Consider the following 16,930-nt stretch of genomic DNA (forward strand, 5'->3'; position numbering starts at 1 on the left):
AGCTGTTGAAAATCTGCCTCATTAAACCCAATCAGACCTATGCAAGCATGGAAAAGTGGACATTAAATGATGATAGCGATGATGATGATGAGGAGGAGGAGGAGGGGAGGGAGGGGAGATGAGGGGAGGACGAGGGGGAGGACGACGACGATGATGACTGGTGATGATGACGATAATGACAATGATGATGACAATAATGATGATGATGAATACTTGTTAATTATTTTTCCAAACTGAAAAATTTTGTAAGAATGCCAAGACCAAAACATTTTATGGATGGACATCATGGGTTCAGGCATGGTTAAGAAGTTTGCTTTGCAGATACATGGTTTTGAGTTCAATCCCACAATGTATCACCTTGAATAAGTTTCTTTTATTATAATCTTGGATTGACCAAATTCTTCTGAGTGAAATTTGGTAGACAAAATGTGGAAGCTTATCAGAAAAATCACACCTATTTTAGAAGAGCAAACTTAATCTGTCACCTAGTTTAACATCACCACAATAACCATAGTGACGTCCACTCTATTACAAGCATTTGGATCATGTCTCTGATCATAGGATGTCACTCCACTTTCTCCAATTAGTATTGGGGTCATTGAAAAAGGATCATGCTGTGGCCCTTTACTCTCTGTCTAAGCCACAAAACCCCCAACAAATAAACTCAAATGTGAAGTCAGATCAGTTTCTATTTTTTGACGAGGGTGTCTAAGCTAGGATTTGAACTTATTAGTGAGCATTCATAAAAATGCAGTTTTATCACTCAGACACTTCATATCAATGATAGGATTATCAGGTGATCAAATTGACAAAGTGTCAACCCTTGGCTATAGGACAATGTGTTCATATCCTGCGACTAATATCATATTCTGCTCATGACAGAGACACTTTATTCACACAAGTTCAGTCCAGTTAGCTATAAATACTGATCTGTGTCACCTATTAGTACAGATGTATTAAATCTTTAGAGCTACGAGTAAGTCACAAAGTGATCTTTTCACCTTTGCAGTTGCGTTATAGATTAAGTCAACAATGCTAAAATAGGAACTGTCTCTCTGATAGACTTCTACAGTTTGTCTACTAAAATGCAGTCAGATCAGCAAACTGTTATGCTATCAAAACGGTGGCAAGCTGGCAGAATTGTTAGTTTGGCAGGCAGAATGCTTAGTGGCATTTCGTCTGTCTTTATTTCCCGAGTCCAAATTCCACTGAGGTTGACTTTACCATTCATCCTGTCAAGGTCAATAAAATAAGTACCAGTTGAGCAATTGACTTTCTTCCTCCTTGAAATTGCTGGCCTTGTGCCAAAATTTGAAACCAACAATATTCATCAATCACAATGGCATATAACTCCCACATCTGAAGCAGTGCTGTTGCTACCCACACAAACGTCTTAGACTATACCCAAAATACCATTTAACTAACAGGCAATGATTCACTCCACAACACACCTCAACCACTAGTCTACAAATAAACTAAACAGGCAAACTCTACATGATTGACTGACCTGCTATAAATAGCAGCTTAGTCTCCTTCACATCACACCCTTCTATCTTTAAAAAGGACAGATTGGATAATGCAGTCTGGAGAAAATATGGAAGAGCTATGCCTAAAATGTCTTTGACCATAAGTTTGTTTATTCTGGACTGAATGACATCAAGCAGCAACCTTAGCATACAAATATGCTGTTTCCTCACTCTTCCCAATTACTACTACTATAATAGTCAATGCCTCTCTGAACTGGCTACTTGCATACCATCTTCATCTGGGCCCACCTGACATACACATTGTTATTCATTATATCCATTACATCCTCACTATCATCATCATCGTCGTTGTTTAATGTCTGCTTTCCATGCTAGCATAGGTTGGACGATTTGACTGAGGGCTGGTGAACCAGATGGCTGCACCAGGCTTCAATCTTGATCTGGCAGAGTTTCTACAGCTGGATGCCCTTCCTAATGCCAACCACTCCAAGAGTGTAGTGGGTACTTTTACGTGCCACCGGCACAAGGGCCAGTCAGGTGGTACTGGTAACGACCTCGCTCGAATCTTTTACACATGTCACCGGCACAGATGCCAGAATCATCTAAAATTTCCTTTTCATTCACATTTTCTCTGCAAACATCAACTTGCAACTTACTGATGTTCAAATAGAACATCAACCACATTGATCTCATCAGTTTTTGAGATCCAATGAAAGTCATGAGCCTTGCCACTTTCATCAATATTGTAGGATCTGTGAAGGTCATGAGCAGAGTGCCTTTCAAGTGTTAAACCCCTTTGATACCAACACGTCTGAGACCACCTCTGGCTCTGTAATACAAATGTCTATTCAAAAAGTTCTGAATTAAAATCTTCCACTAAACCTTAGTCACAATTTATGTTCCTAACACTAGCTTAATGATAACTATGTTATTTTACTAAATTCTTCGTTATATTTAAAATTAATTGAAAGAAACACAAAGTATCACAACAGAAATATAGTTACAAAAGGGTTAAGATACGAAAAGAAATGTATAGGTTTAATTCTCTTCACTTGTTTTAATTCGACAGTCAAACTGATTTACTGTGATATAGTCACTGTTGACTACAAACAAACATATAGGAATAGGACCACAGATGAGAGCTAGATGTGAGGTGAGGGTCAATGATGAGGAGATTGCCTAAAAGACCATATCAAGCTTTCATCAAGAATTGCAATTTCTATCAGAATAACTCAAATCTATCTATATATTTATTTATTCATTTATTTATTTTTATATTACAATTTCTGAACAATATATATTTCCAACAGGCCAATCACTGGTTTTCCTGTAATTTACTATACTAATAATTACTTTTGCATTGATAAAATGCTTTATGGTATGCATTCTGGCTTTGTCTGGTTTAAATTCAAATCCAGTAGAGATCAACTACTTTTTGTCTCTTTGAGGGCAATAATACAGTGATTGATGGTATTGACTAACACTTTCCCTTCAAAATTGGTAGCTTTCTGCCAAAATTATGATTATTTTTGCTGTTGTTGTTGTTGCTGTATGCACTGTTACATTCATGAAGACAGGGCTGTCATATTCACTTGTGTAACCAGTAACATCTGTTAGTTCCTTTACAGGCCTCCTTCAATAGTAGTGAGACTTTGTGAAATAAAATGGAGATTTTGTCGTTCATCCTCATCATCATCATCATCCTCATTGTTTAACGTCCGTTTTCCATGCTAGCATGGGTTGGACGATTCAACCGCGGTCTGGGAAGCCAGGAGACTGTGCCAGGCTCCAGTCTGATCTGGCAGTGTTTCTACAGCTGGATGCCCTTCCTAACAGCAACCATTCCGTGAATGTAGTGGATGCTTTTTATGTGCCACCAGCACAGGGGCCAGAGGGGGCTGGCAAACGGCCACGATCAGTTGATGCTTTTTACATGTCACCGACATGGACGCCAGCCAGGCACTGCTGGCATCAGTCACATTCAGAAGGTGCTTTTTACATGCCATGGGCACGAGTATCATAACTACAATTTCCATTTGATTTTTATTTTGATGTTGACGTACTTGACTCAATAGGTCTCCTCAAGCATAGCGGGTCACTCTACAATCCAAGGTTAGTACAGCAGGCTGTCCTGCGAGCCATGAACTCACTTCATTTGTCGGGGTCTTTACAGTCACAGCATATCTCCGAGGTCTCGGTCTTTTGTCATTTCCTCTGTGAGGCCCAACGTGCCACTGGCATAGGTATCACAACTACAATATCCATTTGATTTTTATTTTGATGTTGATGTACTTAACTCAATAGGTCTCCTCATGTACTGCAGGTCACCCTATGATCCAAGGTTAGCACAGCAGGCCGTCCTGCGAGCCATGAACTCACTTCATTTGTCGGGGTCTTTACAGTCACAGCATATCTCCGAGGTCTCGGTCTTTTGTCATTTCCTCTGTGAGGCCCAACGTGCCACTGGCATAGGTATCACAACTACAATATCCATTTGATTTTTATTTTGATGTTGATGTACTTAACTCAATAGGTCTCCTCATGTACTGCAGGTCACCCTATGATCCAAGGTTAGCACAGCAGGCCGTCCTGCGAGCCATGAACTCACTTCATTTGTTGGGTCTTCGCAGTTACAGCATATTTCCAGATGTCTCAGTCTTTCATCATAGCCTCTGTGAGGCCAAAGCCTCTGTGAAGCCAAGAGCCTCTGTGAGGCTCAATTCCATACCATAACAAAGATATTGCAAAATGCCAAGCATCTTAACCAAAATAATCTAGAATATATCAGAAAATATACTCACTGTTGATTCAATATTAGTTAGTTTTTTCTTGACTTGTTCTTCTTTCTTTCCAGAATAACCTTTCTTCTCTTTTTCCTTTTTCTCTTGCTGTAAAACATCAAAATAAATAAATCCACAAATGACAATCATTTCATGTTGTTCTACTTTCAAACTTTTCTTACTCTTTCCCACATTAACATGGATAGGATTTAATGCATTATTGAAACAGGTTATTAATAGAATAATATTTAAATGGAACATAAGATAACTGGATCTTTTTTTTCACAAATATGAGGAAGGAGGAAAGAACTAGAGAAACACTAAAACAAGAGAAATGTTAAAATGCCTGAAGTCAGATAAGTCAACATTGAATCAATATACCAAATAGGCAGCACCAAATGGCTGTGCCAAAACATCTCATACTTTTTGTTCTTATATTTTTGGAATTGAACATGCATTTCTTGTGGATTGGCACCTTTATCTTCATTCAGAAGAAAGCTGTTCCCCTAAATGAAAAATAATTAGACTTTGGTTCATCATCTTTTATCTTTTACCTTACATATTCTATTGACCTCTTTTGTTGAACTGCTAAGTTATGAGGACATAAACACACCAACACTGATTGTTAAGTGATGATGGGGGGACAAACACACACATAGATATATTTACACACACATACATACATATATATATATATACACACACACGACAGGCTTCTTTCAGTTTCTGTCTACCAAATCCACTGACAAGGCTTTGGTCGGCCCAAAGCTATAATAGAAGACACTTGATCAAGGTGCCATGCAGTAGGCCTGAACCCGGAACCATGTGGTTGGGAAGCAAGCTACTTACCACACAGCCACTCCTGCACAAAGTATACATTTTTTTTTTATTTAATATCCTAGATCTATGGCAAGGAGCAAGGGAGAGGGAAAAGATTAGTGACAGGGTTGAGAAAAAGAGGAAGAAGAAAGTTAAATAGAAGACAGGTTGGGTTATGGGTTATATATGTGGGAATCTAGGGTTTTCCCTTCTAGGTATTCTCACCAAATAAGTTAGTAAAACAAAGATTACCTGTTTTTCAAAATCTTCAATATAAGCATCAAATATTTCCCACTGGCTAACATTTGATGAAAATCTGACTTTTGGTGGTGGTTCTGTCATAGTTCCAGCATCCTGCGTAAGAATATTGGACTAAATATGATGCCTCAAAATAAAACCACACATACATATATACAAAGAGAGTCACATATGTTATTGTCATTATTACACTCTGCTTGGTCACTCAACCAGCTAGAAGCTACCAAATTTTCCTCAAATCACCTTATCATGTTAGGAAAGGCAACAACATATTGGATAATAAAAGCTATTAGAAATGTGGACTGGCCATTAGAATGACTTTGATCATCTATCTATGCAATCAGGGTTGACCTGGCTGCACAACACCATCAATGCTTTATTACTTTCCCATTGTGGTATAAGCTGAATGTTATACAACATAATGTCACTCCCATTGGTCTTTGTTTCATCTGTGAAACTCAGTACTAAGATCTGAGTTCATTACATTTTTCTATATCTTTCTCAGTCTTCATATTCCATAGCTAACCATTATCAATATGATGCATCTCTTGTTTTAACCCTTTCGTTACCAACCCAGCTGAAACTAGCTCTGGCTCTGTAGTACAAATGCCTTGTTTTCATAAATTTTGAATTAAAATCTTCCACCAAACCTCAGTCACAATTTATGTTCCTAACACTAGCTTAATGATAACGAAGTTATTTTACTAAATTCTTTGTTACATCTAAAATAATTGAGAGAATCACAGAGCATCTCAAAATAAATACAGTAACAAAAGGGTTAAATCTTTTTCATACTATCCCTCCCAAGACATACCCTGGTTTTATGACACAAACTCCCTAAAGTGAACTAAATCAATATCTTCTACCAATATTTCATTGTTCCAAACACCTGTTTAAAAATTACATTGTCATTATTTCAAAATTTTATTCAAACAAAAGCAGTGTATTTCAGCATACATATGGTAACATAAGAGCTAATCAGCATCCATAGTTTATTCACAACACAAGTCCATACTAGAGTAGTAATTTTTGCAACACAGTGTGGCTGATGCCTTATATGTCAAGCCAGTTGTTTTATTACTTGTGTTGGCCTTTCATGCAGGTTAACATTATACATCCAACACATCAAGTTCACTTGATTCCTTTCTAGTCTCTACTTGTTGTCTAAATGCTGTCCTCTTCAACAGCATGAAGACAATAACTACACAAAACTATATTCTTCAGGGGATCATTAGTCTAATAATGAAAAGAAAATGTATATATTCAAAACACATCTTCATGACAATAGGTTATAGAATATAAAGAAGGATTTTTTTTTTATGTTTTAGTTAGGATTGGAGAAGGCAAAGTCCATAACTCTTCATAGAGCCTTCAAGACTGGTGGGAGAGAGAAACCATCCTCAAACTTGAGAACTGGCCCAAATACTTGCAATAAACTGGACTCTGCTGAAAGTAACCCATTCAAGTGGTGTTAAATGGGGAACTAGATTAAGTTTACCACCCAAGTAAACCATTGTGGAGTTTGAATTCAGAACACAAAGAACTTGAACAAATACTGGCTTCAACAATCTACATCACAGATTGGTATTATTTTTTATGGACTCTAAAAAGAAGAAAGGTAAAGTTGACTTTGGTGAGATTTGAATTCAGAGCACACAGGATCATAACTAATACCACAAGTTATTCCATCTGACACTCTAACAACTCTACTGGTTCATCACTTACAGTATTGATAATATTAATGAAGATTTCATTATTATTACTATTATTAGTAAGCACAAGGTTACAGATTTGATGAAGAAAACAGTTGATTAAATAATCTCCACTTAATGTGATGTCTCTTATGATTTGGTAACAGTTTACCAGCTATCAAAGATAATCTTCCAACAAAACCAGCTTTGTACACAGTTTCAACAAATGTCACTACCTTTATAGCAACCAGCTTTGGCCAGTTTGAATACAATAGTTAAAAGCAATCAGGTAACCATTAATTTTATGACTAACCCGCATCGGATTGTTATAGGTTTGAGAAGCTCTTTCACTGAAATTAAACTGGTTTGTCAATTTTCCTTTTGCTGGTGATGCTACAGGTTCTTCTGGTGTTACCACCTGAAATAAATGAATAATCTTGGATGATGAGAATATTATGCATTATTAATAGTTAGTAGCTATACTATAAAATGATTTGTTTCCATGAAGTACAATTGATATCATAGCTAAATATTCGACTGAAACGATTAAAGTATATTAGTGATACTTTATTTCCTGTGGGGGTGAAGTACAGGAAAAGCAAACTAGACCCCAAAGTAAATCAAACATAAAAACAAGATTTAAGTAAATACTGTAATTCATAAAGCTGCTGCTTTGACCATCTTCACTATACTGGTAGTATTCTGAACCAGTGAAAGAACTGTTTTGTGGTTTGCTCAACCAGCTAGAGATAACAGCTAAATATCTTTAAAATCAGAGCTCCTTTAAATTTAAAAAAGGAGGATAAATTTGCAGCCTCACTGATGACGTCCAATGAAACCACAGAAATGATTTCATAACCAAAATCAGATGTCTCCCATCCACTCTTATGTTGCCCATTATCTATGATGGCAGTTTGTAATAAGTTTTTGATACTGTAGAACTGCCTGGTGGTTTCTCCAACTGATGACACCTCTCAGGAGGCCAGATGTTTACATGACTGCACAGTTTCCTCTTTTAGATACATTATGTGTGAAGAAAAAAAGACTGGTGCAAAGAAATATCAACAAAAGAAAATAAAGCAATACAATGCAAAATATCAGTTCAGCCTAGAGAGGAGGCTCCCAGATCTCCAGACTACACATCCTGTCCAGCAACATTACTCAAGAGATCCTTTGTTCAAATGCTGTCAACATATGGAAACACATGCACACACACATTTACAAACACACCCACACACATACATCTATAAAACATAAAAAAGATCTCCTTGGGTCATGAACAATCATGAAATTGCACCTAGAAAGTTACCCTCAGAGGCACAAGTCTGGACAAGGTTCTTTATGGAAGAACAGCATTCACCCATGCATACCAGCCTCTCCTCTCCATGCCACTGATTTTATCCAAGGGAAAGGCAAAGGCCAATACAGCTTGGCACCAGTCATGTCACAATTCATTTCTACAGCTGAGTGACTGGAGGCAATGTGAAATAAAGTGTCTTGCTGAAGAACACAACACACAACCTGGTTCAGGAATCGAACTCACTACCTCATGATTGTGAGCCCGGTGCTCTAACCACTGAGCCATTTAGTATTTCTCTACTGTGGTGTTTACCTCAAAATTCTCTTTGGCAGAATCTCCTTCAACACTTTCATTTCCTTCTGGTGTAGATTTATCTTCTTCATTAACAGCAGTTTCAGGAACCACAGCTGAAAGAAAATTAGGTTTTTCTTTTTAGTTTTTGTTTTGTTCTATGTTTAGATGTTCAAATTTAAGACACTACATTTCATTAACTCTCATTCCATCACACACACACATGTTTAATTAAAGTTTTTTTTTCTTTCTTTTTACTTTCCAATTTCAATCAACAGATTTTCTAAAGAATTTTAAATCGTAGACAATGAACAAGGTAAGCTACTATTGATGCAGTAGCTAGGGGCAACTACTACAGCTTATGTCATAGGAAACAAAACGGAAAAAAAAAAATTTAAAGCATAAACCAGTTTTATACATTCACATAGTATAAGTCAAAGAATTTAACATTTTAAGTTGCCGATGTTGTTGTTGTTGTTGCTGCTGCTGCTGCTACTACTACTACTACTACTACTATACTACTACTACTACTACTACTACTACTACTACTACTACTACTACTAGTACTACTACTACTACTACTACTACTACTACTATCATTATTATATTTATCATTATTATTATTATCATTATCATTATCATTATCATTATTATTATTATTATTATTATTATTATTATTCAGTAGTTTTATTTTTATAGCGTGCTTTCACTTCACTGCCGAGTGCAGCTCTGTGTGGTGCCTTGGGTATGTGCTGTGATTTGGTGTGATGCTTTGATGGTTACTGTATTGAAAGTGTTTTGCATAGAATGTGTGCAGTGCCCAGTAGTGCAATTTTCTGTATGTTATATATATTTGTAAGTCCTGGTGTTTTTGTTATGTATTTGTCTGAATATTTTTTTTATCATACCTAATGCGCCTACTGTGATAGGAATTGTTTCTGTTTATAGATTCCACATTTGAGTTATTTCCAGGTATTTGTATTTTGAAAGTTTCTCCATTTCTTTTAGAGACACGTTGTCATCTGCTGGTATTGATACATCAATTAGAAAGTATTTTTTCTTTCATGATCTCTGACAACTATATCTGGCCTATTGGCCTTAATTTCTCTATCTGTGTGTATTGGCATATCCCAGAGTATGGTTACTTTCTCATTTTCAGTGACCTTTTCTGGTGTGTGCCTATACCATCTTTTTTCTGTTGTTATTCCATAGTGTTGGCATAGCTTCCAGTGTATGTAGGTCCCAACTCTGTCGTGTCTGTGAATATATTCCTTCTTAGCCAGGACTGGGGAGCCAGATATAATATGATTTATTGTTTCTTGTCCATCTCCACATATTCTGCAGTTACTTGTTATGTTTCTTTTCAGTATATGTTTCTGGTAATTTCTGGTGGGGAGGCTTTGGTTTTGTACTGCAATTAAAAATCCCTCCATCTCTGCTTTGAGTCCTGAGCTTCTCAACCATTGCTGGAATTTTTCTCTGTCTATATCTTTTACATTTAGTTTAGTCCAGTATTTGCCATAAAGGGGCTTTTCTTGCCATTATTTTATCAGGGTCCATTGCTGTTCTAGTTATGTATGTTATTATTATTATTAAGCAGCCATATTCCTACCACTCTATGTCATGCTGGTGAGACCCATATTGGAGTACGGGATTCAAGCCTCTTCTCCTTATCTCCTCAAAGACATACATCATCTCGAAAGAGTCCAGAAGCTGGCTACCTGCATGGTTCTTGGTCTCAAGCATTTGTCTTATGAAGAAAGGCTGAAGACGCTCGACCTTTATTCTCTAGAAAAACGACAACACCGTGGTGATCTCATTCTTGCTCACATCATAAGCGGAAAGTGTAATTTCTCGAAAGAGCTGTTCTTCACTCCTGCTCCAGAGCATTGGCTGCGGGGTCACTCCGAAAAGCTCTATCTGCGACGATTTCATCTCAATCGAAGGAGCGGGGCTTTCTCCATCCGGGTTGCGGATTCGTGGAATAAGCTGCAAGACGAGATAGTAAAGATGCCGACGACCGCTCGGTTCAAGGTCTCTCTTGACCAGAAATGAACACCCTCCCTGTACATAACTCGATGTCCCCCTACATGGCCTTGCTTTTCACTTTTTGAGCTAAAAAATTAACTTAACTTAACTTAACTTATTATTATTATTATTATTATTATTATTATTATTATTATTATTATTATTATTATTATTATTATTGTTATATAAGGTGGCAAGCTGGCAGAAATGTTAGCACACTGGGCGAAATGCTTAGTGGTATTTCGTCTGGCTTTATGTTTTGAGTTCAAATTCTGCTGAGGTCGACTTTGCCTTTCATCCTTTCGGTGTCAATAATTTAAGTACCAGTTTCGTACTGGGGTCAATCTAATCGACTGCCCCCGCCTCCCCAAAAACTTTGGGCTTTGTGCTTAGAGTAGGAAAGATTATTAGTTGGCAATATCAGAGAAACAAAAGAGAAAATACTGAGCTGGATTCAGTTACATTCTTTTATATTGTGAGTTCAAACTCACCAACACCAAAGCTGAATTTGCTTTTCATCCTTCCTTGAGCAATAAAATATGTACCAGTAAAACACTGAAGTCAATTTAATCGACTAAATCTCTCTGCTAACATTTCTGGCCTCATACCTCTGTTATAAAGCATGAGTATATGTTGTCTCTGACATACTTGCTAATTATTGACTGTGCCATCACAGCTGGCTGTATAGTAGAGTTAGCATCACAAATATGTAGAGAGCAATATCTTAGCGGAAAAGGTAGTTTGTACCCCACTTGATGTGCCTTGCTGTATCTATTTATGGCTCTTAACACTCCTAACTCAAATTGCACTAGGGTTAATAAAATTAGCACAAATCTTTTATTGGCGTGCCTTCAATTAGCCATATACCTTCCCTACAAATTTTTCTCTGTGCAACTATTATTATTATTATTATTATTATTATTATTATTATTATTATTATTATTTTATTATTATTACTATTATTATCATCATTATTTCGATTATTATTTTTATCATCATCATTATTATTATAATGATTATTATTAAGCCCCAGAGTCGATTACATCAACTAGCTACCTGCCCACCAAATTTTCAGGCTTTGTACCTGTAATAGAAAAAAATTATGGCTATTTGTTTTCATCTCTCGGTCATAGGTGTTATGCTAAATCATTCTGCTGGAAAGCAAGTCACATCCTGCGACTTTAGGCACCCAGTACCTTCTAAAGATTCTTGCTGTCACTAACAAACAAGCTTTCTGCATAACAGAAGAGTTGATAACAGAAGAGTAGTTGATACAACCAAGATGTTCCTCAAACTTTTCAAAACATCTGCTTATGGTACTACTACTACTACTACTACTACTACTACTACTACTACTACTACTACTACTACTACTACTACTACTACTACCACCACCACTTGTTTATTTACAAGTTGATTTCTTAATTTCACCGGAGTATAAATACCTATAATGGTGATACTTAAAAAGAATAATTAATGCAGTCGCATTAAAAAGCATGGGTAAGCAATGGATTGTAAGCCACACTATAATTTGCGAAAGAAAATTTATGTGCACAGGTTATGCATCACCCTCTGATACCTTTTTCGTCATTGTCGTCATCATCATCATCATTATTACTAAGGAGGGGAGCTGGCAGAATCATTAGCATGCTAGGCAAAATTCTTAGCAGCATTTCATCTGTCCTTACGTTCGCAGTTCAAATTCCGCCATGGTCAACTTTGCCTTTCATCCTTTCAGGGTCAATAAATCAAGTACCAGTGAAACACTAGGATCAATGTAATCAACTAGTCCCCTGCCACCAAATTTCAGGCCTTGTACTTTTAGTAGAAAGGATTATTATTATTATTATTATTATTATTATTATAATTATTATTATTATTATTATAATTATAATTATTATTATATTATTATTATTATTATTATTATTATTATTATTATTATTAGGATGGTGGATCCACAGACTCACAAAAGTGTTGGAAAAATTGATTGTAATATTTGTCAAACAAACTGAGGTATGCAGTGTTATGTTCCTTGCTTTAGAATACGACAAAATTATCGTCATAAGATCTGAACTATTGACCTCATGTGATATGATGTAAATAATCCTTGTTAAATTACTGGATTGTTTTAATCATCTACATTTTGCCCCCAAAATGAGTGGCCTGCTTCCTTTATTAGAAATAAATAACCTTACATTTTGTATCAAAACCATTTTACTTAACGTAATTCAAGACAGAATTCCTGAAGAGCTAGGAAAGCCAGTAATTTCTGAAAGAGTGCTTGTTTAGAGGTTTTTGTATTTTTTGTTGGGTGGGTAATTGAGAAAATAAGTTTGGTAAATACCATCTGGAACATTCATTCGCGTAAGTTGTCGCCTTGCCTCATCGGTATCTTTATGGATGATGTTACCATCAAGAGTGAAATGGACAGCCAGTTGATCAACAGTTGAGATTGGTTTATACTGTCTTTCCTAAAAAGTGAAGACATTTATTATTATATCAATAACTAAATAATGATTTCTTGAGCGAGGTTGTTGCCAGTGCTGCTGGACTGGCTCCTGTGCAGGTGGCACATAAAAAGCACCATTTGAGTGTGGCCATTGCCAGTACCACCAAACTGGCCCTTGTGCCGGTGGCACATAAAAGCACCCACTACACTCTTGGAGTGGTTGGCATTAGGAAGGGCATCCAGCTGTAGAAACTCTGCCAGATCAGATTGGAGTCTGATTTGCCAGACCTCAGTCAAATCGTCCAACCCATGCTAGCATGGAAAGCGGATGTTAAATGATGATGATGATGATGATGATGATGATGATGACCAAAGTATATAATTCACATATGATGGAAATATATGAGGAAATATCAGTTCATTATTACCATCATTAACTCCATGTTCCACGGTGGTATAGGTTGCATGGTTTGATAGGATCTGATGTGTCCAAAGACTCCATCCTGCACCTGTATCTGCTTTGGCTCAGTTTCTGTGGCTGGATGTGCTTCCTAATGCCAACCACTCTACAGCGTGGGCTGGGTGCTTTCTATGTGCTACCTGGACTTTTGAAGTTACTACACGATTCACAGGAGGGTGAACTCTGGGGGTGTTAGGAGCTCACTTTCATGCTAGGGAATGAGGGGATTACTATAAGGGTGGAGGGGGAAAAGCAGCTTCTTGTAGAGGGATCTGCATGGCAATCACATCTAATATGGGAAAGGGAGACAGAAAAAGGAAAATGGTGAGTAGGAGATGCAAGAGATAGATAATAGTGATAAGATGCCCAGGTTGTCCCTCAATGTACAAACTGATTACAAGAGCATGGATGGGAGAGCTGTTGACAAGACTGTATGGGAAAGAGAATAAGGGGATAGGGGGATGACTGAAAAATGGGTAGGGCTGAAGAGTGGATAAACAAAGAGCTGGAGAAGACAAAAGGATACAGAAGAGGGTGGCTGGGAGAGGGAGTGGCAGGAGCAGTATTCTATTGGTCTTTTTGCATAACTGCTAAATTACAGGGACATAAACACACCAACACCGGTTATCAAGTGGTGGTGGTGGGACAAACACAGTTACAAAGACACACACACACACACACACATATATATATGACAGGCTTCTTTACCAAATCCTCTCACAAGGCTTTGGTCAGCCTGAGGCTATAGAAGAAGACACTTGTCCCAGGTGCTACACAGAAAGACTGAACATGGAACCATGTGGCTGGGAAGCAAGCTTCTTACTACACAGCCATGCCTGCACCTATATATATATATATATATATATATATATAACAAATATCGATAAGGGTATATTAAATAGCATACAAAATAAATTCTTGAATTCTTGAAATTTCTGCTTCCAGAGAAGTCAGACCAATCATTTGGTTACGGTTTTGTAGTAATTCCAAATGAGAAAAGAAGATAATGCTCCAAAATATTAAAAAAGAAAAGCATTAAGAAAAAGACAGTCTGGTTGTCTGAGGACAAAAGGACAACTGTGGACATGTGTTTCTGTCTCAATAGGTGTCATCAGCACAGCAATTACTTGAAATGATGGATATGTGGGCTATGTTTATACATTTGGTTCACTACTTGAGTGTCATTATTATTTGATGACATTCAATTAGTCAGCCAATGTTCAGGTATGTTGTCCTGTGTGACTATCTCTTCAGTCTCCAGGTACATCTGTATACCTGCAGAGATACACTGGCCAGTTACCTGGGGCCTCATTGATCTAAGGGCCCACTTCTGATCTAAGTATACTGTGGCTTGCTGTCAATAAACAAATACTATAAGTCTCTGTGCACTGATTTGCCCAAGGGCTTTTAATACCTGTTGCTGTGACTTGTAACTACACATTATAACTGCAACAACTGCAACAAATCAAATTTCCTAAATGGAACTTAGACTCACAACATTGCAGGAAATTTGTTAGTAATCTTCTATTTTAACATTGTACACAAGAGTTATTTTAATTCCTTTAGTAACAGTGAAATTCTAGCAGTGAAAGAGACAAGTTATATTAACGATACAGAAACATTGAAAACTACTTTCAACTTTTGAAATTTTTCATCTAGGTTAGAAATGAAATTACAATAAACAGCGAGAGAGCCAAAATTCTAAGAATAATTCTATAACTGGATGGCAACAACAATATGATTGAATTGATTATCAAATCAGAAATAGATAGGAGGAGAAAAAGCACAACATAAACTTAAGAAAAACATAAGGCTTCACTAGATCAATATACCTCATTGTTGATAACAAAGACTTTTGGTAAAGAATCTTGGCACAAGAAATCTGATTATATGTTTTAGTAAGAGATGACTACCATTGCAACAACAAAATGTACTTTTGTGTTTTGCTTTGTATTGTTTTTTTCACTTTTGTTTCTCTTTACATCTTTATATTCCATCAAACTTCTTCCTATAGAATCACTTAATCTGCTAGAAATAGTAGCCAAATCACACTTCAAAACACACCCTACTGATTTATAAAAAGGAAGTACATATTGGATAATGTAGTCTTGGATTCATTATGTTGATGGAATGATTATTGCTGGAATGAAAACGTTTAATCCTATGTTCATTTGATCTGGGACTGAGCAACAAACAGTAACAACATCCGGTGGTTTGGTGGCCTAGAAAATATATAGCAGCATGGAACATTCTTTGACCTCTCACACAGAAACACATACTCCTGCACACACATATATATATATATACATACATATGTATGTGTGTGTGGTGGGGTATGTATGTGTGTGTATGTGTGTATGTATATGTATATAGATATATAGATGTGTGTGTGTGTGTGTGTGTGTGTGTGTGTATGTATATATTATTGGTCAGCTGTCCATAGGTCAAAAGAAAGTCACACTGTAAAACAGAACTTGAGCATTTAAGGCATATAGCCAAATAATTGATCAGAAAGTTAAAATTGGTTTTGCATATATTATTGCACTTGCATAAATACTGCATAATTGCATAAATACTGATAGAACAGCATATATAGAATAAAATCCTTTTAGATCAGAAAAATTTGTCAGCAACCAGCCATGAACCACTGCTGACAAATTTTTCTGATCTAAAAGGATTTTATTCTATATATGCTATTCTATCAGTATTTATGCATTGAAAATAATATTTTTCCTACTTATACTGCAATGCATTTCAATGGTTCAAAAACAAACTTGTGTTTGTTTACATATGACGCAATTATATACGTTTTTATTATTTTTTTTCAGTTTACTTAATCATTGATATTTTATTGTTATTTTATTTTAATATTTTTATTATATGTAATTTTCTAGATGGTGTAATTTAATTGTTCATTTTGAATTGATGTTTTTTTCTAATTTCTTATATATATATATATTATATTGTGTGAAATTTGATTTAGTATTTCTAAATTGAATTTTTTTCCCTGTAAGTTTGGATTTATATTCCCTCAAATAATAATTATATATATATATTATATATATATATATAATATATATATATATATATATATTGTTTGTTTGTGTATGTATGTATACACCTGTTCAGGGTGTGATGGGTAAATTGTCACCATTTCATATTTTAATTTCATGCATGTGCATTGTTTGTTTTTGATTTTGTTGACTACACAGGATAGTAGGATCAGTTATCTGTGAGAAAAACAGCACCATGATGCAATTCACTCAGCTAGAAATTTAGAAACAGCATGCTATACTGCTTGGTAATTGTACCAAAAGCTCCAATACGAACAGATGGTGAACACACAGAATAACTGTTGGCTTGCCAT

General features: G+C 36.2%; 1 protein-coding gene across 6 annotated transcripts in view; it reads right to left on the minus strand.

Moving 5' to 3' along the window:
- LOC115232642 (dynein intermediate chain 2, ciliary-like) overlaps positions 1-16,930 on the minus strand; it is an 87,059-nt gene that overhangs the window by 47,370 nt on the left and 22,759 nt on the right. For 5 of the 6 annotated variants that reach the window (XM_036513594.1, XM_036513626.1, XM_036513617.1 and 2 more), the window contains 5 exons: positions 12,999-13,125; positions 8,648-8,742; positions 7,349-7,453; positions 5,339-5,440; positions 4,289-4,375 (listed from right to left, as the gene is read on the minus strand). In XM_036513594.1, coding sequence (XP_036369487.1) covers positions 4,289-4,375; positions 5,339-5,440; positions 7,349-7,453; positions 8,648-8,742; positions 12,999-13,125 — 516 coding nt within the window. Of the gene's footprint in view, positions 1-4,288; positions 4,376-5,338; positions 5,441-7,348; positions 7,454-8,643; positions 8,743-12,998; positions 13,126-16,930 lie in introns of all 6 variants that reach the window. The other variant, XM_036513602.1, reaches the window with a different exon arrangement.

Source organism: Octopus sinensis, linkage group LG2 (genome assembly GCF_006345805.1).
Source record: "Octopus sinensis linkage group LG2, ASM634580v1, whole genome shotgun sequence".
NCBI lineage: Eukaryota > Metazoa > Mollusca > Cephalopoda > Octopoda > Octopodidae > Octopus > Octopus sinensis.